Source organism: Peromyscus maniculatus, chromosome 20 (assembly GCF_049852395.1).
Source record: "Peromyscus maniculatus bairdii isolate BWxNUB_F1_BW_parent chromosome 20, HU_Pman_BW_mat_3.1, whole genome shotgun sequence".
NCBI lineage: Eukaryota > Metazoa > Chordata > Mammalia > Rodentia > Cricetidae > Peromyscus > Peromyscus maniculatus.
Genome location: NC_134871.1, coordinates 66,001,796 through 66,024,391, shown reverse-complemented (window position 1 = coordinate 66,024,391; position 22,596 = coordinate 66,001,796). Strand labels below are relative to the sequence as shown.

The window sequence follows — 22,596 nt, the reverse complement described above, 5'->3', positions numbered from 1 at the left end:
TCTTTTTTTTTTCTCTAATAGACATAAGTTTCATTACTAAGTGTAAATTCTTTTCTATACATACAGTGTTTCTCTTCAGGAGACATAACATGCATTATGGAATTAGTGATTAAAAAAACCTTAAGGGCTTTAGGTTTGGTTTTTGTCATTTAAGTTAGTAATTATAAGAAAAATGAAATTACAGCATTTTCAGGAAAAACAATGGAACTGGAAATTATGTGAGAAAAGCCAGATTCAGGCAGGTATCACATGTTTTCAGTCATGGGGATTTAGAAAAGGTGAGGGGAGATATAAAACCAGAAGGAACTATTAGGGAAGAGGGAAGGATTAGTGGGAAGAAAAGGGGCAGAATGGAGAGGGATGAGTATGGTCATGATCATGGTATGAAATAGGCATAGATGGGAAAATTCCACAATGGCACTCATTGTTTCATGCAATTAATATATGGTGAGGAAAATAAAGAGGGAACCTCAATGCATATTACTAAGAGAAACAGTTTGAAAAGGATATAAGCTATGATTCTAAGCAGATAATATTCTAACGAGGGCAGAACTATGGGGACAGTTAGAAAGGTCAGTAGTAGTCAGGGATTTGGAGTAGGAAGGAGTAAGTAGGCAGAACACAGATGGATTGTTGGCAGTGAACCTCTTGAGACACCACCGCTGTGAGTGGTTAATAGATGTCTTACATTTGTCAAAACCTATAGGGTGTACAACACCAAGAGTGTAATACTCTAGAAACTGTATTTTGAGTGATAATACTGTATCACATAAGGTTCATTGATTTTTTTTTTTTTTTTTTTTTTCCGGTTTTTCGAGACAGGGTTTCTCTGCGTAGCTTTGCGCCTTTCCTGGAGCTCACTTGGTAGCCCAGGCTGGCCTCGAACTCACAGAAATCCGCCTGGCTCTGCCTCCCGAGTGCTGGGATTAAAGGCGTGCGCCACCACCGCCCGGCGGTTCATTGATTTTTAACAAATAACGTACTCTGGTGTGGGGCGTGAATAGTAGGGGAAGTTGTATGTAATTATAGATGCCTTGTGGAGATTTTTTGTATAGATTTTCTGTGAACCTATTTTATCTCTCCATATTCTGTTGTTGCTTGAATATCATAAGTTCCACATAAAACCTCAGTTTACCAGATAATCCTATTTTAAGTTGATCACTTTTTCCTTAGGTCTGGGTTTACTTATGTCTGTGTAATGAAATTTATCATTTAACCCTTGCTAATTAATAGTTATATAAAACTTAGGTTAGTTACTTGCTTTTCTAGTTTTTGTGACAAAATACCTCACTAGAAATAATTGAAGAAAGGCTTTATTTTGTCTTAGAATTCAAGGGGATAAATACCAACTTGGTGGGGGAAAGTTAAGTGGCAGGAGCAGGATGCTGGCTGGGCACATTGACCAGATTGTCCAGTCTGAGCAGGAAGCAGAGATCAGTGCATTCTGCTTGTTAGCCAGCTTTCTCTTTTTTATGTATCTGGGGCATGCTTCATTCACAGTTATTTAGGGTGATCTTCCCATTTTATGTCATGTCTAGAGATTTGTTTCCAAGGTGATTCTAGGTCCTGTCAATTAAGCAACTCTTTGTTTCTTGATCTAAGTACTGTGGAAAGATACTGGGTTTTTGAGTAGGTGAGATGGCTTAATTGAGTAACGGCACTTGCAGCACAACCTGTCAGTCTGAGTTCAGTCCCGAGAACCCACTTCACAGGTAGACAGTAGAGGACAACAGCTCTGCGCAGTTATCCTCGGACGTCTGCACGTGAACTGTGACATGACGCACCCCGTTCCCCCAATAACAATAGATAAATCATTTTAATAAGAGCACTGGGTTGTCCACAGACTGATAGGGTTTGTTCTTTCTATGTGTAAAGTGATTTCTTTCAGTTCAGAAACTTTTAAGATTTTTATGGTTGGTAAATGGCAAACAAACATTCTCATGATTTATCCTATAGGAAACTCCTTCACAAGGAGAGATGAAGAAGAAATCTGTGTATAATCAGAATGTGGGTGATCAGGAGTGTGAAGATATGGAAGGTAACTTTGTTTTTTATAAAGCCCGTGTGTTGAAAGTCAAACAGTGTCACTAGACTTTAAAATTAAGATTTCTGAAGTTTTACACTCTGTCATTTTTATAGTATCAAGAATTGCACACTTTTCCTTCTCGTGTTTTCATTGATTGAGCATTTTTAGTTAAACTGCTGGTCTCCTCCTCCTCCTCCTCTTCCTCCTCCTCCTCTTCTTCCTCCTCCTCCTCCCCCTCCTCTTCCTCTTCTCTCTACTGGTTTAGGAGTTTCTGGGTTAGGGTGTGTGTATGTGTGTGTGTGTGTGTGTGTGTGTGTGTGTGTGTGTGTTCCTGTGCATGTACATGTGTACATGTACGTGTGTGTGGAGGCCAGAGGACAACCTTGGGTGTTTGGAGTGTTGTTCCTCAGGTACCATTTTCTCTCTTTTCTTTTGGAGACAGGGTCTCTCATTGGCCTGGGACTTTTCAAGTTGGTTGGCCAGCAAGCCCCAGCAATTGGCCTGACTCTGCCTCCTTAGCACTGGAATTATAAGCATGTGTTACTGGCCAGCTTTTAAAATGTGTTTTCTGGGAATTGGCAAGCATGTTACTCACTGAGCTATTTGACCATCTTTATTTTTAAAGTTTTAATAGTTAGCATTAATATTTTCTTATCCTGTATAGTTAATCTTTTTGTTTGTTTGTTTACTTTAAGTGTATGGGTATTTTGTCTGTGTTGTATGTCTGTTATTATGTGTGTGCCTAATAGAGTTTTTATTTGATAAGCTTGATCTGAAATCCTAAATGCCCAGTTCAGATATTCTTTATAGAATTTGTATTTCCTTTATCCTAGACTCATACTGGAACCATGTGAGCTCCATTTGATTGTCTTGGTTTAATTCTGATCTATCTTTCAGACTAGTGTGTTCCCCTGTCTGGGAAGGCTCCAGGTTGTATTGAATTGTACAGTTTCTGTTGCTTGCTTATGACCCAGTATACATGCTTTTGTGTAAGTTGATTACTGTTAGGAGTTTAAATCGGTACAGGTCTCACAGAGACAGATTTGGACATCTATTCCATTTTTTAAGAATTGATCTATAGATACACTTTTTGAAATGTGAGATGATTGCGTTACGATGTAAGCTCTTTAGTAGAGTACTTGCCTAATGCGTGGAGTTCTGGGTTCCATGATCAACATTGTTTGTCATAGCCAGTGGTTGAAAACAAATGAAATGTCCATTAATGAATTATTTTGAAAAAGCACGTTAGTATGTATAGTATTCTGGTGTTTATGTGAAGAGAGAAAAGAAATATGGAAGAGTGTATATTAGGGTTAACCCTGGTTTGTTGCCTCACCCCTGTGATCCTAGTGCCTGGGAGCCTGAGAGAGGAATATCCTGAGTTTGGAGCCAGCCTACCTATTTAGAAACACTTTTCTAAAAAAAAAAAAAATTTTTTTTTTTTGAGGCAAGGTTTCTCTTTGTAGTCCTGGCTGTCCTGGAATGTGCTCTGTAGAGCCAGGCTGGCTTTGAACTCAGAAATCTGCATGCCTTTATCTCCGGAGTACTGGGATTAAAGGCGTGTGCTACCACTGCCTGACTGAGAAACTATGCTTTTAACTGAGGGAGGGTGAGGATGGAATTGTTTTCTGTGCATTAAAAAAAATATTGGAGTAACAAAAAAAACTTAAGAGCTATTGTTGGATTTGGTGGAAGTGGTTGAGTGTATGAGTAGGTTTGTCACTATAGTTATTTTTAGTTACAACATTTGAACCAGGTAAATAATACTTTAAAATTAAATTATGGTTTATTTATGTCCCCATTCCCCCACTGAAATATGAAAGTTGATTGAGAATGTATCTAAGTGGTAGGTAGGGCATGTGCTTAGCATATACAAGGTCTGAGTTAAATTTCCTAGAATCTTCCTATTCTTTCCATAAACACACACACACACACACACACACACACACACACACACACACACACACTACACACAAGGAAACGTTGGTGTTATTGAACTTAGAGTATGTTTGTCATTTATCTAAGATCTAATTGCAGAGTAGGAGGTGTGGCTCGAGGATATTGCTTATGAGCGTAAGTCTTTGGTTTGTGGGCTTTAGAAAACATGACTGTTTTCTTTTTTTTACAGGTGAAGAAAACAGAAATAATGCTGGTACCTCTGGCCTATTGTACAGTGAAGCAGACAGATGTCCAATATGTCTTAGTTGCCTCTTAGGAAAGGAAGTTGGTTTTCCAGAAAGCTGTAATCATGTCTTCTGTATGACCTGTATTCTTAAGTGGGCGGAGGTGAGTCTGAGAGTAAGTGTGGGGAAGAGGTTACTGCATTTCATTTCCTATACAGTCTTAGTTCGCTTCAAGAGTGCTACTGCCTTTCATAAATTATTTTGTATAAAGATAATTTCCCCGCTACTTTAGGCATATTTCCCTGTTTGTTCGCATTCTGTCTGCATATTTCCTTTTTTTTTTACTCAGCCTTTTCATACTTTTATAATTAAAGGATTTTAATTTATACTTTGAAGAAAACCTTACAGAAAGAGCAGGCCAAACATCTTTCTGACTCTTTGAGGCTATTACCTGCTGGCTACTAATAACATCCCTGTTTGCTTTTTTTTAAAAAATGTTTTTCAGAGAATTTTTAGAGGTTTATTTGAGTTCTTTATATTAACGGATGGAATAACTGGAATAGATGTTATGGTGTCTTTTCACTTTAAAGCTTACAGATCTTGCTTATTATGTTCTGTAATTTGGCCTAGATCTCACAGCTTGGGAGGATATTGTCAATTCAGAATTATATTTTATAGTTGTTATTTTTAATTAATTATAAATTAATTTCAGAGTCTGAGTTACAGATTTTACTTTAGAATCTTTTAAAAAATAATTAAGAAACAAGATATTTTGGACTTTGAATATATTAAATCAGTTTGGGCCAAATAAATTGAAGTATATGTTAATCTTAAGCCCTGTTGTTATAAATTATAAATTTATAACAATTTATAAATTTAAATTCACTGTTTATATCATGCTTTCTGATTTATATTTTGTGAGTGTATAAAAATTAGTAAATTAGTAAAAGTTAGGTGTATCTCAAAATTGTTTTTTCTTGTACTTGGATGTTCCTTAATCTCATTGAAAAACTAACTTCATGTATGAGAATGCTGTCTTTCTGCTTACCTCTGCAAGAGGTTCGTTATACTAGTTGAATTAATGAATATATGAAGAAACTTTTAATTTAGATTAAAAACCTAACTAGTCTTTGACAAGAAGAGACTACAGATAGGTGAAAATATATTTTTGGGAAAAATAATAGAGTTTTGGGAGAATATTGTTGTTAAATGTCCATATGTAACTGCAGTACTGATTACTGAAATAATGCCTTTTCTCTACCACTCAACTACAGATGTAAATTTTATTGGATTTAGTGCATCTGTGATGTATATGAATCTGACTGGGTGGGAGTTGAGAAACCCTGTTACTGCATGAGTTGAGTTGAAGGTTTCAGTCTTTTTCCTGATTGTGTTCAGTGGGTACATAATTATGAACTTCAAAAATACTGTGTTTTTCTTTAAGACAATTAGAATGTGCATGATTCTCCTTCCTTTCCCACCTCAAGTGCAGCTTTCAACATAAGCTTTATCATGGTGTACAAGTTACAGGTTTCTCTGGGGTACGTATTGAGAAGTCGTAATGGCTAGGTAGTAGACTGCACGTATTTAATGGCACTAAACAGTGGTAAACTTGACTATATTTTAATTCATATATTTTAAACTTGAAAATACTTGGCAATATATGTAAAGGTCAATGCCTTTTTTTACATATAATATATTCCTTGCTTTTTGTTACTTTGTAAAAAATTTAGTGTGTGTGAGTGAGTGTGTGTGTGTGTGTGCCTACAAAGGCCAGAAGAGGATATCTGAGCCCTTGGAGTTAGAGTTAAAGCTAATTGTGAACTTGCCAGCGTGGGTGCTGAAAGAGTCTTCTACAAGAGAGCAATACATGTTCCTAATTACTTAGCCATCTCTCCAGCCCTAATACTCTTTTGAAAATAAACAGTGAAATATTGAAGTGAAATTGCTTTTTCAAAATGTGTACTATTGTACTGCTGTCTTAAGTTGTGATTACAGGGTAGTGTGGAGTTGTAGTACTGTTTAACAAAGTAAGTAACCTTGGAAGGAGAGAAGAGAGAACATTCTGAACTATTTCATTGTCCCTAGTGGAGATAACAGCCATCAGTAAGCCAATAAATTGACCAGTAACAATAGGACAATCATATTAAAATATTGTTCATTATAAATCACGAATAATGCATGTTTACAGACTGACTTAGGCTTCTAAGTTTTCATTCAGTCTTTTATTGTGATGACAATTCATTATTTTAAGTACAAAGTCTGGGCTCTAGACTCCAGCAGTAATTTGCAGACATCTCAAGAGGAGCCTAAAGTTAAAATAATTTTTAAGAATCTAAATTTTTACTAATGTCCATTTCTAAGAGAGATATAGATATCAAAGTAAAATTGTGCAACTTGAAAATATATAAGAAAAAGCATAGAATGCATTCTGGATCATTTTTCTAGATTTTTGTGTTTCTCAGAGATTCAGCTATGCGGCAGTTTGTAGTTGAGGTTCACTGAAGTATGATTAAGAAAGAATATCAAGGGCTGGAGAGATGGCTCAGAGGTTAAGAACATTGGTTACTCTTCCAGAGGTCCTGAGTTCAATTCCCAGCAACCACATGGTAGCTCACAACCATCTGTAATGAGATCTGGTGCCCTCTTATGGCCTGTAGTCATACATGCTGTATACATAATAAATAAAGAAATCTTTTAAAAAAAAAGAAAGAAAGAAAGAATATCAAGCACACCCTCCCCTTTCCACCTTATTTTAAGCATTGAAGAAATTCTTATCATAAGAAACTGGTATTTAGAAAAGTTTGAATGTATTTTAGTGTAGTATTTTTTATTTTGTACACACTTCTGAAATTTATTATATCTCTAAAGTACCTCAAATATTCCTCAAATAAAAATTAGTTTGAATTTCTCTGTGTTCTAAAGTCTTGTTTCTGTAATTAAACAAAGAAACTAACAAAATTGAAGTGGTAAAGTAATTGACTGTCTGTGATCTCTGCATATATCATGGAATTTACTTTACTTAGGAAAAATGCTTCAGCTTAATTCCACTATGCCAGTGTTGAGGGCCCCCGAACCTAGTGGCCTGCTGTAGGTACACTAGAACAGATCGAACCTCTTAGAACTATGTTTAGTTAAGAGACTTGTTAGATGGCAAGCCTCTTAGCTTAAAAGTGTAACCAGGATGCATAGAGTTCTGAAAAGCCATTATGGTGCTGTACACGTGCAATCCCAGTACTTGGGAAGCTGAGGCAGGAGGATTGTCACAAGTTAAGAGGGCAGGCAGCTTGGGATACATAGCAAGTACCAGGCCAGCTAGGGCTGTACAGCAAGACTCTGTCTTAAATAAGAGGAAGGGGGAGTAGAAGAAAGAGAAATGCCCTGTTGACAGTTTTAGTAAACCATCACTGTTGGGGCTAAGAATCCCCAAATTTAGAAAAGGCCTTTGTACTGATATGTATGCTAGAGCCAGTGTGCTAAAGTTTACCCTTCCACCTAAAAGGTTTCTTATTCTCACACACTGCATTTCTCATCAGCAATTATGAGCATTGGCCATTGTTTCAGAGGACCTGGTTCAATTCCCAGCACCCACGTGATGGCTTACAATAGTCTCTAACTCCAGTTACAGGGGATTTTACCCCATTTTCTGTCTTCTGTGGGTTTTTACATTCACATAGTGCACACACATACTCTTAAGGTGCATGCGTGCGCGCGCGCACACACACACCTACACACACCTACACACACACACACACACACACACACACACACACACACACACACACACACGATGTTGTATGATACTTTGTGTTCTGACAAATAAAGCTTGCCTGGAGATCAGAGAAGCAGAGCAGCGGCCACTAGACTTTTTACTTGTACGAAATCTCAGACCTAATAGGGCATCCTGTCTCTACAAATCCTCAGACTGAAATGTAGGCTCCTGTCTACATTTCTCCAGGCAAGCTTTGTTTGTCAGAACACAAGCAAAATACCATACATCATCACATGAATATATTTTTAATAGAGCTTTGAGCACACCGAAGTTTAATTTCAACGATCTGAGCTTGCACATTTAAAATACAAAGGGGAGGGCTAGAAAAGTCTGAAGCATCGAAGGGAGTAGTGGCAGCTGTCGTAATTGCCATCCTCTACAGACCAGATATGTGCTTGCCTACATGTACTGAATAAGAAGATTGGATTTTACTCTGGGTTTGGGTATTTGGAGAGTTAAGGCTTGAGAACTTAGAGGCAGTGCATATTTACAGGTTTATACTATATTTATTTTTGGTGCTGAGTACTGATCTGAGAACTCAATGTTGAGCATGCTAAGCACATGTTCTGCACTGAGCTAGATGTGCTGCATTACAAGGACATGTATTTATAATGTGTGTGACTAGTATAGTCTTGATAACTACTGAGGTTCTTCTCTTTTTATGTATTTTTTTTTTTAAGGATTTAAAAAATGTAATTAGTTTCCCTACATAGGTAAATTGTTGAACTTATTTAACTCAGTCCTCTATTCCTGTGGAATGCTGACAGCTTTCGTCTGAGAATGAAAGGTTAATGAAGTCAAACTGGACAGTTAGCAAAGGCAGTCTTGAAAATAGAAATGAAGATACTCTGAAGGTGACACAGAGCTCCTAAAGGGCAGTGTTGAGGACAGACAGGTGCAAGTGTGTGTTCAGATGGATTACACAGCAAAGGTCAAGATCTGAGAGCAGCTGACACTTGTTACCTAAACAATATAAGAATATGTGTGAGAATCTTCATCTAACAGTCTTTCATCAGTCAAGTAAATCAATATGTCGATATATATTTCTATATAGGCTAGTTGTAAATGTCAGAATATTTAAAATGATCTGTATAGGCAATTGACTGAATTTTCTGTTTGTATACTAGGAAAAGAACCTTAATCATTAGATGTCAGACAACATTAGAGAAAGTATAATACTACCCTAGTGTTAACAGTGTATCTTGGTGAATGTGCAAACATTCCTTTTCAATGCAATACTGAATGCATTCTTAGTGTTAATTTTATCACTGACAGCCATTAATTTTATGAATGTGTTTCTGAAAGCTGGTGTAAAGAACCGGATGTGTGCTGGAGGTCCTGGCGCATGCCTTTAATCCCAGCACTCAGAAGGCAAGAGAGGTAGGTGGATCTCTGAGTTCAAGGCCAGCCTGGTCTACAGAGCAAGTCCCAGGACAGCTAGGGCTCCACAGAGGAAACGCTATCTCAAAAAACAAACAAACCAACCCAAAACAAACAGCCAAATGCACATTGGCAGAAGCTGTTTTGAATGAATGTTTAGATATGATAGGGACTATAGGTGAGCACTTTAGCTATGTTGGAACTGTCACTGAGGAAGGGGTGATGGTCAACAGTTCTAAAATAAGCACTAACCTCTCTAATGGTATGCATCCCTAAATCATCTTTGATTTTGAACTGTAATTTTGTACATAACATGTTTTATTTCTTAGTGGCAGACATAGGTGTTGTAGATACCCGTGAATAGGAAAACCTACCTGTAAGCACAGGTGTTGAGACTTAGTCTTTCAACACTTCCTTAACACTTGCTTCTCTCTCTCTAGGAGGGCTATCTATAGGCAGCCTATGTGATTGAGGATAGAGCAGCATCAGGAAGCAAGAAATATTAGAAACCAACAACCCTGAATTCCCAAATAAGGAAGGCTTCCTGTTCTTACATTTAAATATGGGTTTGTCTGAGCTGGGAATTTACAACGCTTCAGAATACTAGGGTATGTTATACTGAAATCATTAGGAAAGATAATTTTTTTTCTATCAAAATTGCCTCCTTATATAACAGTACAGAGCATTTGCTGTAAGATATGTGCTCTGTTTTTAATATACATTACACTGTAAAACAGTGAGCAAGTTCTATTAACTTTGTAGTTGTATCATAAAGTTGATTGGTGTTCTTAGATACTTTGATTATGGGACTAATTAGATTCTTTGAAAATTACTTAAAGTCACATGTTAAATAGGTAAATAATGGTATTTTTGTTGTATGATGAGGAATCAAAATGGTGAACATAAAAATTTTGCATATAAAAAGTTTAATAGTCTTTAAAGTTAAACATTTAAAACATTAATTTTTATCTATATTAGTTTTAAATAGGGGCTTTTAAAACTTTGAAGCTTAAAAATTCAGTTAGTATTTCTAGCCAAACAAACTACTTTGAAAACTATACTTTGATGACCAAAGTGTCTTGGGATTTTCTCTCAAATGTAGGGATAAGAATCCCTTGGGAATGCCTTGAAGTAGCCACTCTAAGCCATTTAAAAACAAAATAAACCCTGATGTAATTTTTTTCTATTAAAGCCGTGCAATTATCACATGATGTGTGATGTGATACTTGTACATATAATGAACTTTGATGTGTAAAGGGTACATTAAGAAAAATAGTCATTAATTTTTTAAACGTTTTGATTTTTCCATTGACTTCTGTAATTATTTTATTAAATGGAGAATAAATACTAGATTGCTGTTTCCTTCTTCAAATGTTCTTCTACAATATATATTTTTACGGATGACATGGGCAGTATTGTTTCCCAGCAAAAGCATTTTTATCTACTTTTCTGGTCTTATTTCTTAAACTTTTCCTACCTGGAAAAGATAATGCAATTTTAAGATTCTAGTGTTAATAAACTTTTCCTACCTGGAGAAGATAATGCAATTTTAAGATTCTAGTGTTAATTAAATCAGCTTTAGGAAAGTTAAGTGTGTCCAGATTGTAACACATAGTTGATGTTTCTCATTACTGCTGCTTTTCCCTGTTTTCATTTGGTGAGTGTTTTTGTATAGCAGTGGAGATCCTTATTCAGATGAGTCCAGTCAGACCCAAAGCAGCTAGTCATAGTGGGAAAAAAGGATGGAGATCCTGCCCAGAACCTCCACATTTGGAACAGGTCAAAGCAGAGTGGGAAAGAATGGTGGCTAGCTGGTGTGGAGAGGAAATTTAACAAGGAGAACAATGAGACGGTACAATTTCAGCCACTGACTGATTGGGTCATAAATTTATTGCAGGTAGACCAACAAAATAAATCATTTAAGAACTCGTTTCTCATTTTTATATGTAGCACATTGCAGATTTTCCTTTTGTTAGTTATCCTAGATTTTTGTTAATGTAGTTAAACTGGATCTTATGTAGGAACTAGTGTATACCACACATTTCTCTTAAGAATTGCAAACAATTACCATAGAAAGCTTAAAGTTTCTTTATTCCCATTTTCACAAGTTAGGTAGTTGAAGCACAAACAATCTATGTAACAGGGCCCGAGTTTGAACAAAAGAGAAAATAGGAAAGAAAGTAAATACAAAGCTTCTATGCAGCTTAATTTTCAACAAACACTGAAAGAAGCGTGTTTTATTTAAATGAAATAAATATTTTCATTTATTAACTGGTTAATCTTTCAAAATTATCTTTAAAATGTAAATAAAAATACTTGGAAACTTTAGAAAAATGAAAAGCACTGCATAGATTGTACTTTATATAGTTTCAATATAAATGTTAAGAATGTAACCTCTAAAAATTTCATAGGTAATGCTGACTGACAAGCAGTTCTGTTCTTAGGACATCAGTTCATTGAATTGAAACTGTATTTCAAATGCATTGTTAGTAAGATGCAGAGTACTTTGTTGCTACTTTTAAAATACATTTTTTGGTAGCAAATTAATAACATCCTAAATTCTGAGAATTTGAAGTGCCTTAAGGTCTCTTGTCAGAACTGGTTTGTTGTAGTAAGGCCACATTTTCTCTTTCCGGGTGGCGAAACATTGTCATGTTGGAGCCTGCTTACTAGTAATAGAAAAGTCACATTTTATTGAAAGTAACTCAGTTTATGTTTTAGCCGCTTTTAAATCACTCCATGAGTTTTGTGGAAATGTGTTATTATATGATCAGGGGCCACACGTTCTTTGTTCTACTTGTACTCATGTACATTTATCTAGATATAAACAAAAATTACATTTTCCTGTAAAGAATAGTATAAAGTGAATTACCTCAATTCCACAGCTCTCTTTGATCTTTTAGATGATTGCATTAAATTGCTAGGATTCTTTTTCACTTGTGTAACTATAGGTACTAGTAATGTACTATAATTAGTACATCATTAGACTGTAGTTTTTCCTCCTGTCCTAGTACAAAACAGTCCATCTTAAATTACTTTCATAATATAAATACATTCTTCTATATACATTTAATAATAGAGAATTATAGTTGATACATACAAATTTTTTAAAGCACAGGAATATATATCAAAATTAGGTTGATTTCTAATTCTAAAATAATTGAAAGACAAATTTCCTTACAAAATAAAGAACACATAATTAAAAATTAGAAGACTTAGAAACCTAATTTGAAAATTAGGTAAAGAGTATGGATAGATTTTTTATTTAAAGAAACATTTGAATATGCTCTTAAAAATAAGAAATAATGCTCAGCTTTATATGTCTTTAAAAAAAAAAAACCCAAAGTTTGTGACACACCATACTGTTAAGAAAAATTACTGTGAACCAATGTGTGATCATTAATTTAGAAGAAAAAATTGCAATTTCTCATATGAATTGTAACATTAAAAAGATTTATGAATATTGGGTAACTGCAAAAGTACATAAGAACTTACTTTTGGAGGGATTATTTAGGTCCAAGGAGACCAGAGGAAACTTCATTCTTCCATATTTTAGTCATGTTCTGATTGCTAATGTAACTATTTAGTCAAAATAATTTGGCAGAAATGTTAAATTATAGGCTATTAATATAAATGGCTTCCTTAAGGCATTCTTTTTATAGCTGATTTAGAATTACACAAGCTTAGCATTATAGCCAGCTTTACAAGGCAGAGCAGTAGATTTGAAATACAGCCTTGATTTTTACCAGTAGTTTTCGCTGGAGCAGCACGTCCTAATGGTGTCTTAGTGGGTGTTTTACTTCTCATGTCTACTTTGAATGAGTGAAGCAAATTTTAGCTGATTCTTGTGGTTTTGTGGTATGGTATAGTTGGAGTATTTTCTCTACATTTTGAAATTGGAAAAGTATATTTCTGTGATAGTGGAAAATTATAACTATTTAGTGTAGTCTAATTGTGATTTCTTCTAAAGACCCATTTGTAAATATATAATTTTTTATCACTTCTCAGATACTGGCTTCTTGTCCAATTGACCGGAAACCTTTTCAGGCTGTTTTTCAACTCAGTGTATTTGAAGATTGTGCTAAGGTAAGCTTAGATTTCATTTTGAGTTTAGAAAATTCATAGTGTTAACTGGAGTTACTTTGCTTTGATAGATTTCTAGTTAATGTTTTTCTAAAAATTATTCATCTTTAAGTTTAATACGTATTTCTCTTTAGCCTGGCAAGCTCACAGCTTTCAATGCTGGTTACTGAAATACTGGACCTTTTTTCCTTTGCCTTCTAGAGTGGGCATACCACAGTGGTCACCTTATATTGTACAGATGTGGTAGATTAGATGCTTTAAAAGAAGTTTTGTATTTAATTACAGAATACTTATATTTCCAAAATATCATCAGCATGATTGTTTCCTGTATTTTGAAACAGTTTTTAATTGGGCAGCACTGTAAATATGTTATTTCATCAAAAAATTTTAATTCCAGTATTGGATTCAAAGATAAGCTTCCATAAAACTTAAGCTCCAAATAAAACCATTATGAAAAACATAATTTGGAGACTAGCTAAATAAAATTAAACACAAATTAACATCTTTGTTCTTAAAATGCCATTGATGTTATTAGTATGAGTCATTATATTAAAATTTTTTCTTTAGTTTTTTAAATTAAAATATAATTATGTCTTTTTACCCTTTCCTCCCTTCGATTCCTCCCACGTACTCCTCCTGCCTTGATAGCTCTCATATTTTATGGCCTCCGGCCTCTTTTTCTTTAATTGTTGTTACATATATATGTTTGTGTATATGTATATCTATATATCCCTAAATATATAAAAACAACCTACTCTGTCTGTGAAGTGTTCCTTGTATGTATATGATTTCAGGGCTGATGACTTGGTATTGGATAGCCAACTAGGGACTGTTTCCTGGGGAAGGCCATTTCCTCTGTCTCAGCACCCCTTAGGCTGCTGTAGTTCTGTGTCTAGGGCTGAAGCCCTCTGAGGTCTCCCACCTCCATGTTAGTATACCTGTTGGTACCATCCTTGTTGATGGGACATAATGGGTATAGCCTCTCGGACATCTCTAGGACTCTCAGTCTCACAGCAGCCTGTTCCTCTGGCTCTTCTTAAACATGAGTAATATAGTTATTGTTGATTTTTGGCTTGTAAAAAGAAGCAAATAAATAGAAACATTCCTGAGTTCATGAGGAAAAGAGGAAGATAGGACAGGACAGTGGTGAGTAAGTAAGATGTATGAGAAACATAATAAATATGTGAAAATAAATGATAAATAGCTTAAGAAAAAAACCACAATGTATATGATACCTCGAAGGGAAAAATTGCTCTCCATGACAGCTTGGTTACTGGAGGGGAGGGCATAGAAAAACAACTCTTTTAGCATTAGTTTTCAGTGTAGGTATTTTTTAACTTGTTTTGGTATATTTTTATTCGTGAGTCTTGATATAAAGTACAAACAGTATTGCAATGCAAATAAAACCTGTTAAAAAAGAGATTTGTGTGCTGGGGAGGTAGCTCAACCAGTCAAGTGCTTGCCATAGAAGCATATGTACTTGAGTGTGGTATTGTGTTCCCCAAAACATTGTGCACCCTAATAAACTTATCTGGGGTCAGAACATGGAACAGGCACTAGATACAGAGGCTAGAAAATGGTGGCACCCACACCTTTAATCCTAGCATTCCAGAGGCAGAAATCCATCTGTTCAAGGATACCGCCAAGCATGGTGACACACGCCTTTAATCCCAGAAAGCGAGCCTTTAATCCCAGGGAGTGATGATGGAAAGGAAAGATATATAAGGCGTGAAGACCAGAAACTAGAAGCATTTGGCTGGTTAAGCTTTTGGCTGGTTAAGCTTTTAGCTGGTTAAGGTTTCAGGCTTTGGAGCAGCAGTTCAGCTGAGATTCATTCTGGATGAAGACTCAGAGGCTTCCAGTCTGAGGAAACAGGATTAGCTGAGGAACTGGCGAGGTGAGGTGGCTGTGGCCTGTTCTGTCTCTCTGATCTTCCAGTGTTCACCCCAATACCTGGCTCAGGTTTGATTTTATTAATAAGAACTTTGAAGATTCATGCTATACTTGAGTTCCATGCCTGCATTTGAAAAATAATTGGAGTGGTAGTGTGTGCTGTGATTCTTGCCCTGGGTCTCGCTGGCCAGCAGTATAGCTTACTTAGAAACTAGTTCCAGGCCTACTAGAGACCTGGCTTTGGAAACAAAAATGTGAGTGATGCCTGAGGAAAATACCTGAAGCTTTCCTTTAGCCTCCACAAGTTTACTCATACTTGGAAATAAACGTATACACAAAACAGAAGGATCTGCTTGTTACACTTGCTTATCTGTTTACCAAATACGCAAATTATCATATATGTCTTGGAGAAAAGTGTTAATATAATAAATGTATTAAATATATATTATTTAATAATTTTATGTATATAATAAATATAATAAAAGTCAAAATAGAGTCTCTGGAAGACAAACTATTTTCCACCATTTTTATGAAATTACGTTGCTAAAGAGATGTGTATGTTGCCCAGACTGGTCTTGAATTCTTGCTTTGTCTTGAGTCTCCCAAGCGCTGGCATTAATGGTGTGCACCAGTGTCTGTCTGTGACTGTACTTTTCAGTGAGACAGTTTTGTTTCTTGAACTTTGTAAAGATAAGGGAGAATTGAAAATCTGTTTGCAGTGTGGTATGCTAATAGTTGTGCTTTTCTTATAGATTCAAGTAAAAAGACAATTGAGAGAAATAAAAGACAAGGAAAACGAAAGGTCTTTTAAGAAACAACTCTTTTATCATGAAAGTTCCAAAAGCGATAAAAGGTTAGTGATTAACTTTACAAGTGGGATTCAGTATGATCATAAGTAATTGAGTAAAAAATAACTTGGGCACTTCATACAGATGTATAGTATATTGTGGTAAGGTTCACCTTCATTTCTATTATTCATCCCCACATCTGCTAAGTAAAGCAATATTTTTGCCTATATAAAGCCCAGTTAAAGTTGTTAGAGGAGAGAATCTTAAATGAATGGTAAGTGCCACTCATGCATGCTCCCTCCCCCCCCCCAGGGGAGAGCGCATGCTTTTTTATTTTTAAATTTTTTTTAATTTTTTTTGCTAGATGTTTCCAATTGCTCCTTTAAAAACTAATAACCTCTCATGCCTCTATTCTGCATGGCTCAGTAGCCAGTTATGATAAGTCGATAAGATTACTGTTTTAATACTAACATAATACAACTCATTGTATATTAAAATTTAGTTTAGCCTATTGCTATTTGATCTGAGTTTATGAGAATATTTAACTATTTACTGGCTTCCAGGATTATTATAAAATTTATGCATAATAGATTTGGGGTAGTGAATTAAAAATAAATGAATAAGCTAGTTGGTGGTGGCACACACCTTTAATCCCAGCACTGGGGTGGCAGAGGCAGGCGGATCTCTGAATTCCAGGCCAGCCTGGTCTAAGAATGAGTTCCAGGACAGTACATAGAAAAGTACTGTCTTGAAAATCCATTTAAAAAAAATAATAAGAACAAAATTTTAGGTTTTTTAAAATCCTTTTAAACTTTCATATCTACAGAAAAAGAAACACCATTGGAGAAGATGTATTATGTGAAAGATTTCATGATTTGAAGGTGTTGAATAGTAAGTAACTCTGTTTAAGTGTTCTTTTTGTTTGTGTTGTAACTTAGTGTTTGTGCCAGATTTCCTTCTCTCTTTTTTACCCCCTCAAGACAGGGTTTCTCTGTGTAACATCCCTGGCTGTCAGGAACTCGCTCTGTAGACCAGGCTGGCCTCAAAACTCGCAGAGATCCTCCTGCCTCTGCCTCCCTAGTGCTAGGATTAAAGGCGTGTGCTACCCCCACCTGGCCCCAGATTTCTTAGTAATATTTTGAACTTGAAAACAGTTGATAATAGAACTTCTTAGTTCTCTCCACAATTACTCCATGCTGCTTTGCTTTCATGGAGTTCATTTATGCTGTTCCCTATTCTTTTTTGTTCTTTTTGTTTAGGTTGGAGGGAGATGGAAGGAAAGGAAGTGTATGTCAAGAGAAAAAGTTTCCTGATTACTTAGTGTTTAGTAGCCTGTATTGCAGTCTTATTCCACATTTTCAAGGGCTGGTAAATGTTTGTGGATCTTAGACATTTGGGGTTTTCAAGTGTTTGCGTAGATTGGTTGAGCATTACCTTACGGATATTCTACCTATATTTTGTCCCTTGAGGTGAACATTAGGTTTGATTTGTGTTCATCATTTATAGTAAATTCAGCTTACAGAAAAAGCCTCTCAGGCAGTTCCCTTTTCCTTTTTTTGGGTGTGTGTGTGTGTGTGTGTGTGTGTGTATGTATATGGTATGTTGTGTGCTCATGTATGCCTATACGTGTACGTGTATGTGTCCTTGCATTTGGAAGCTAGAGGTTGATGTTGGTTATCCTCTTTAATCAGTCTCAATCTTAGGGTTTTTTTTTTGTTTTGTTTTTTTGTTTGTTTTTTGTTTTTTGAGACAGGGTTTCCCTGTGTAGCTTTGTGCCTTTCCTGGAACTCATGTGGTAGCCCAGGCTGGCCTCGAACTCACAGAGATCCGCCTGCCTCTGCCTCCCGAGTGCTGGGATTAAAGGCGTGCACCACCACCGCTCAATCTTAGTTTTTGAGACTAAGTCTTTGAATAGACCTGCAGCTGGATCATCAATTCAGTTAGACTGGCTGGCCATTAATCCCTTGGGATCCTCCTGTCTCTACTCCTCAGTGCTGGGATTACAGGTATCTACTCCCATAGTCACTTGTTATGTGGCTTCCAGGGATCCAAACTCAGGTCTCCATGCTTGCACAGCAAACATTTTACTACCTGAACCATCTCCCCAGCTCCTTTCAGGCATTTCTTCAGGACATTCTTGTTAACTTTGGAATCAATTAGTCAGTCTTTGAATGCCTGCTTAGCACTGAGCTTTAGTCTCAGAGTCTTGTATTATTTTAGTTAATATTGTACAAACAGATGTTTTTCTAGACTCTTCCTGAATTGCTTGGGAAAATTCTATAGTCTGGGTAGAACTTTACCACTAAATCCCACAGAAGAATGTTTTCATAAAATGTCTTAAGGATTGGTGTTTACTGAAGTGTGTTTGGCAGATACCAAATTCAAGATAATCCAGGCTACCAGTTTAGCATAGCAGATTGAACACCTGTTTAAGCCACTTGGAGAACTAGAGAGAGGAAGCACAGAAGAGATGACCTTGAAACCAGAAGTGTGAAAGTGGTTTTCTAAGGGATGGCAAAGTGTCTTAGCAGGAAATGTGCCCTTTCACAGGGAGAGTGAAGTTAACAATTGAGACAGTTCACAGGCCAGGAGGCTTCTGTTACATCTAAAGACATAGATGAGGGGTACTAACAAGAAACAGCTGTTTAACATTTTTCTTCTTAAATATTTTTTAAGATGGTCTCACTGGGTAGCGCTCGCTGTTCTGAGCTCACTTTTATAGAACTGTCTGGTCTGAGGCTCACAGAGACTTAGTTGCCTCTGCTTTCCAAGTGTTGGAGTCAGCGGTATGTGCCATGCCTTGGTTAAATAACAGTTTTTAAAGGTACAGTTCAACCTGTAGATTCTTATCGGAACAGAGTGGAGGAAAAGGATTATCCATTCAGACTGGAGAATTTCTCTGGAGTGGAGATTAAGTTCTGTGACATTCTAGCCAAAAGAGGACAGAGGAAACAGTGGTAAAGAGCAAAATTAAATCAAATGGTGAGGTATCAGGTCTTCTTATGATCATTTTCAAAAGTGTTGACACTTGTGTTATATTACCTTAAATAGGAGATAGGAAGCTTCCACTGACACAGTTTGACCCTTATGTGACTTGGTTGATGATATTTGGGAATCTACTAATGAAATCTCTTCTTCATTGTATGGAACACACTCGTCCCTAAGCCCCTGTGCCCTAACCACTATTTTTCATCTTATTTTAATGTCTCACAAACAGTTGAGGATTACGAGATATTTAAGGGAAATAACTATACACAGAACAGACATAGTCAGACAGACTCAATATTGGGAGATGGTACAACTTTAGAGATTAATATTCTGAGAGATGAAGCCATCAGTGTTTTAAGAAAAAAGAATTTTGTTTTTGCTTTTCTGATTTCTAGAAGTAGAGACCAAAGCCAGGGTCTTTTACCTGCAAGGTAAGCAAACTACCATTGACTTAAATCCCCAACCCTAAGAAAAAAGTTTTTTAAAAATCTTTTGTATTTTAGAAATTAAAAATTTTATAGAAATTTGAGATTTCAATAGAAGACACTACTTTAAAAAAAAAAAGAACCAACTATCAAAGAGGTGACATTTATGTAGGCGGTTAAACACTAGGTAAAGCTCTAGAGAGGAACTCTGGAGAAGTGAAAGGCAGAAGATTACTGTTTAAAAAGATTTCATTTATTTATTTTATGTATATGAATGCTTTACCTGCCTATACACCCTTATTCCAGGAGAGGGAATCAAATCTCACTCTAGATGGTTGTCAGACACCATGTGGGTACTGGGAATCGAACTCAGGAGCTCTGGAAGAACAGCCAGTGCTCTTAACCACTGAGCCATCTCTCTAGCCTCCCAGAAAGTTATTTTTAAAAGTTATTCAAAAGGAAATTTCTTACAAACACACACACACACACACACACACACACACACACACACACACACACACACCCTACATTTAGGATTTGGAAAGAACTTGTGTACACCAAGTGTTTTATAATATCTTAGATGTCTGAGTAAGGAGAAAAAGGCAAAGCAGGTCACATATAAAAGGTTAAGGGTCAGGGTATCAGTAATAAGTGATGGAATTATACCTTGAAAACTGTTGAGGAAAATATTTAGTAATCTAGCAAATCTTATTATGTTCTGTTAAACTGTCAGTGCTTTTTTGGGCAGGAATAAAAATAAAGACATAGCAAATATATAAAGGACTTAGACATTAATTTCGACACACTGTTTTCTCAGTTCTCTTGAAGGATGTGTGTGCTTCACTAGGAGAAAGAAGATTGTCATCCTTAAGCAAAGAGCTTCTGTAATGAATTGTAGTCAGCTCCTGACTTGGCTGTAACTTTTATACTTGTACCCCAGTGTCAAGTGTTGATATATTAGGTAAGATAGAGTGAAGGCAGCATAGGAGATGGGTGGGCAAGGGCATGAGGAATCAAGATACATATGTCTTACGTGGTTAAAAACATCAGAAACCAAAGAAATCAAGAGAGAGATCAAGAGAGATGTTTAGAAATAGAAAGGCAAAGCTGGATGAGGTGGTTCACATCTGTAATCCCAGGACTTGGGAGACGAAAACACAGGAGAATTGCTACAAATTCTAGGCTATCATGAACTAACTACACTTTATATTCAGGGTCAGCCTGGGATATAGTGTGAGATCTTGTCTCAACATAAAATAATAAACATTTCAAGAAACACCATAGGGTTTCATGAATGCTTTTGGTAAGCAGAAATCAAGAGTAGATGGTGCTGTTTGTCTTCTTAAGTATGTACATTCTAGAAAGATGAGGGAGGGGATGTGTGTAGCTGGAAGTTTTCCTGTGTCGCGCCAGTCCTGCAGCTGCTCAGACCCAGGCAAATACGAAAAGGCTTATGTCCATTACAGATTGCATGGCCATGGCCTATGGCTCAGTTTTCGCTAGCTAGCTCTTAGAGCTGAACGCAGCCCATTTCTGTTACTCTATATGTCGCCATGTGTTCTCTGGCTTTACCTGTGTGCCGTTACATGCTCCTCCCTGGACGGCGGGATGGGGTCTCCTCCACCTGTGCCTTTCTTCTTCCTGTCTCTCTCCTGGATTTCCCGTCTGCCTTTAAGCTGCCTTGCCCCTGGCCAAACAGCTGTATTTATCAACCAATCAGAGCAACATATTCACAGCATACAGAAAGACATCCCATAGCAGATGTGTGAAATTATTTCTAGAAAATCACAATTTACAGATTTTTTTTAGATTTATTTTTATTTTATGTGTATTATATGTTTTGGCTGGTGCTCTCGAAGTTCAATCAGAAGAGGGCCTTGGATCCCCGAACCTTAAGTTTTAGATGGTTGTGAACTGTCGTGTGGGTGCTGAGAACCAAACCTGGTTGCAAGAGCAACTCTTAACCACTGGTCCATCTCTTCTAGCCCCAATTTAGAGAAATGAGTCAGTGCCGAGTCCTCTAGTGAGAGTGTTTATCACTGGAGCTCTCAGTACTCAGCAGTGGTAGAGAACCAACAGTTCTTTCCACAGACCGCTCTCTGATGCTGGCTTCCCAAAGGGGCTTCCAAGAGAACAGCATTCTGTATATATTCGTTAGGCAGTAAATGAATCAAAACAACTTAGCACCTTTAGGCCATAAAAGATACAGTGTAACTACGGAACAGCAATTCTGTATCTGGTTGAACAAAAATGGTTATTTGTAAGCTGCGGCTGGATACCCACTAAGTATTTTTACTGTTGGCTTTTAAAGGACTTCAAAATCTTTGTCTCAGCCTAGTGGTGGTGGCGCACACCTTTAATACCAGCATTCAGAAGGGAGAAGCAGGTGGATCTCTGAGTTCAAGGGCAGCTTGGTCTACAGAACCAGTTCCAGGACAGCCAGGGCTACACAGAGAAACCCTGTTCAAAAAAAAAAAAAAAGGCAATTAAGTTCCTGAACCCTGAACCCTTTGGCCCCCATATCCATATTACATTTGCAATACTAGCAGTATGTATGGCATGTTGGTGAAGGATGAATGATAATGAGGAAGGAAATTATTGTACTATTAAGTAGAAAATACGCTTTAACCATCAGTATTAACAGAAGAAAACTGAGGAAGTATGGTTTTGAGTAGCAGGAAAGAGGTCTCCTACTTTCTCCGTGGGCTTTGTTTGTTGTGGTGTTTTGGTGATGGGGTGATCAGTAGACCTTTTGTGAAGCAAGCAAAGCTGAAACTATAGTTGCCATTTGCAGTGCAGATGTTTTCTAGAACTCTGAGGAAATACCTCTGATTGTATCAGCAACAGTTTATGGTAAACCATAAATATATTGTAGGCCTTATGCACTGGAGAGAGAGCTCAGTGGGTCAGAGTACTTACTGTGCCAAAGTAGGAACCTGAGTGGATCCCCAGCACTCAGGTAGAGCCTGGCGGGGCAGCATGCTTGTATCCTGGCTTTGTCAGGTGGAGATAGGCAGGTCCTAGGAAGTTACCGCTACTCAGCGTAGCTGAGGGGGAGCTTCAGGTTCGGTGAGAAATCAAGTCTCAAGGGAGTGTCTCTGCGCCACGTGTGTGTGCA

The 22,596-nt window shown here is 36.8% G+C and overlaps 1 protein-coding gene across 4 annotated transcripts in view; it reads left to right on the top strand.

The window, feature by feature from the left end:
- The window catches only part of Scaf11 (SR-related CTD associated factor 11), a 50,911-nt gene that overhangs the window by 13,405 nt on the left and 14,910 nt on the right, over window positions 1-22,596 (top strand). For 2 of the 4 annotated variants that reach the window (XM_076556674.1, XM_076556673.1), the window contains exons 2-6: window positions 1,957-2,038; window positions 4,155-4,312; window positions 13,310-13,387; window positions 16,030-16,130; window positions 16,892-16,956. In XM_076556674.1, the coding sequence (XP_076412789.1) occupies window positions 1,978-2,038; window positions 4,155-4,312; window positions 13,310-13,387; window positions 16,030-16,130; window positions 16,892-16,956 (463 nt within the window). In that variant the 5' untranslated portion in view covers window positions 1,957-1,977. Of the gene's footprint in view, window positions 1-1,956; window positions 2,039-4,154; window positions 4,313-9,741; window positions 9,910-13,309; window positions 13,388-16,029; window positions 16,131-16,891; window positions 16,957-22,596 lie in introns of those variants that run through there. The other 2 variants (XM_076556675.1, XM_076556676.1) reach the window with 2 other exon arrangements.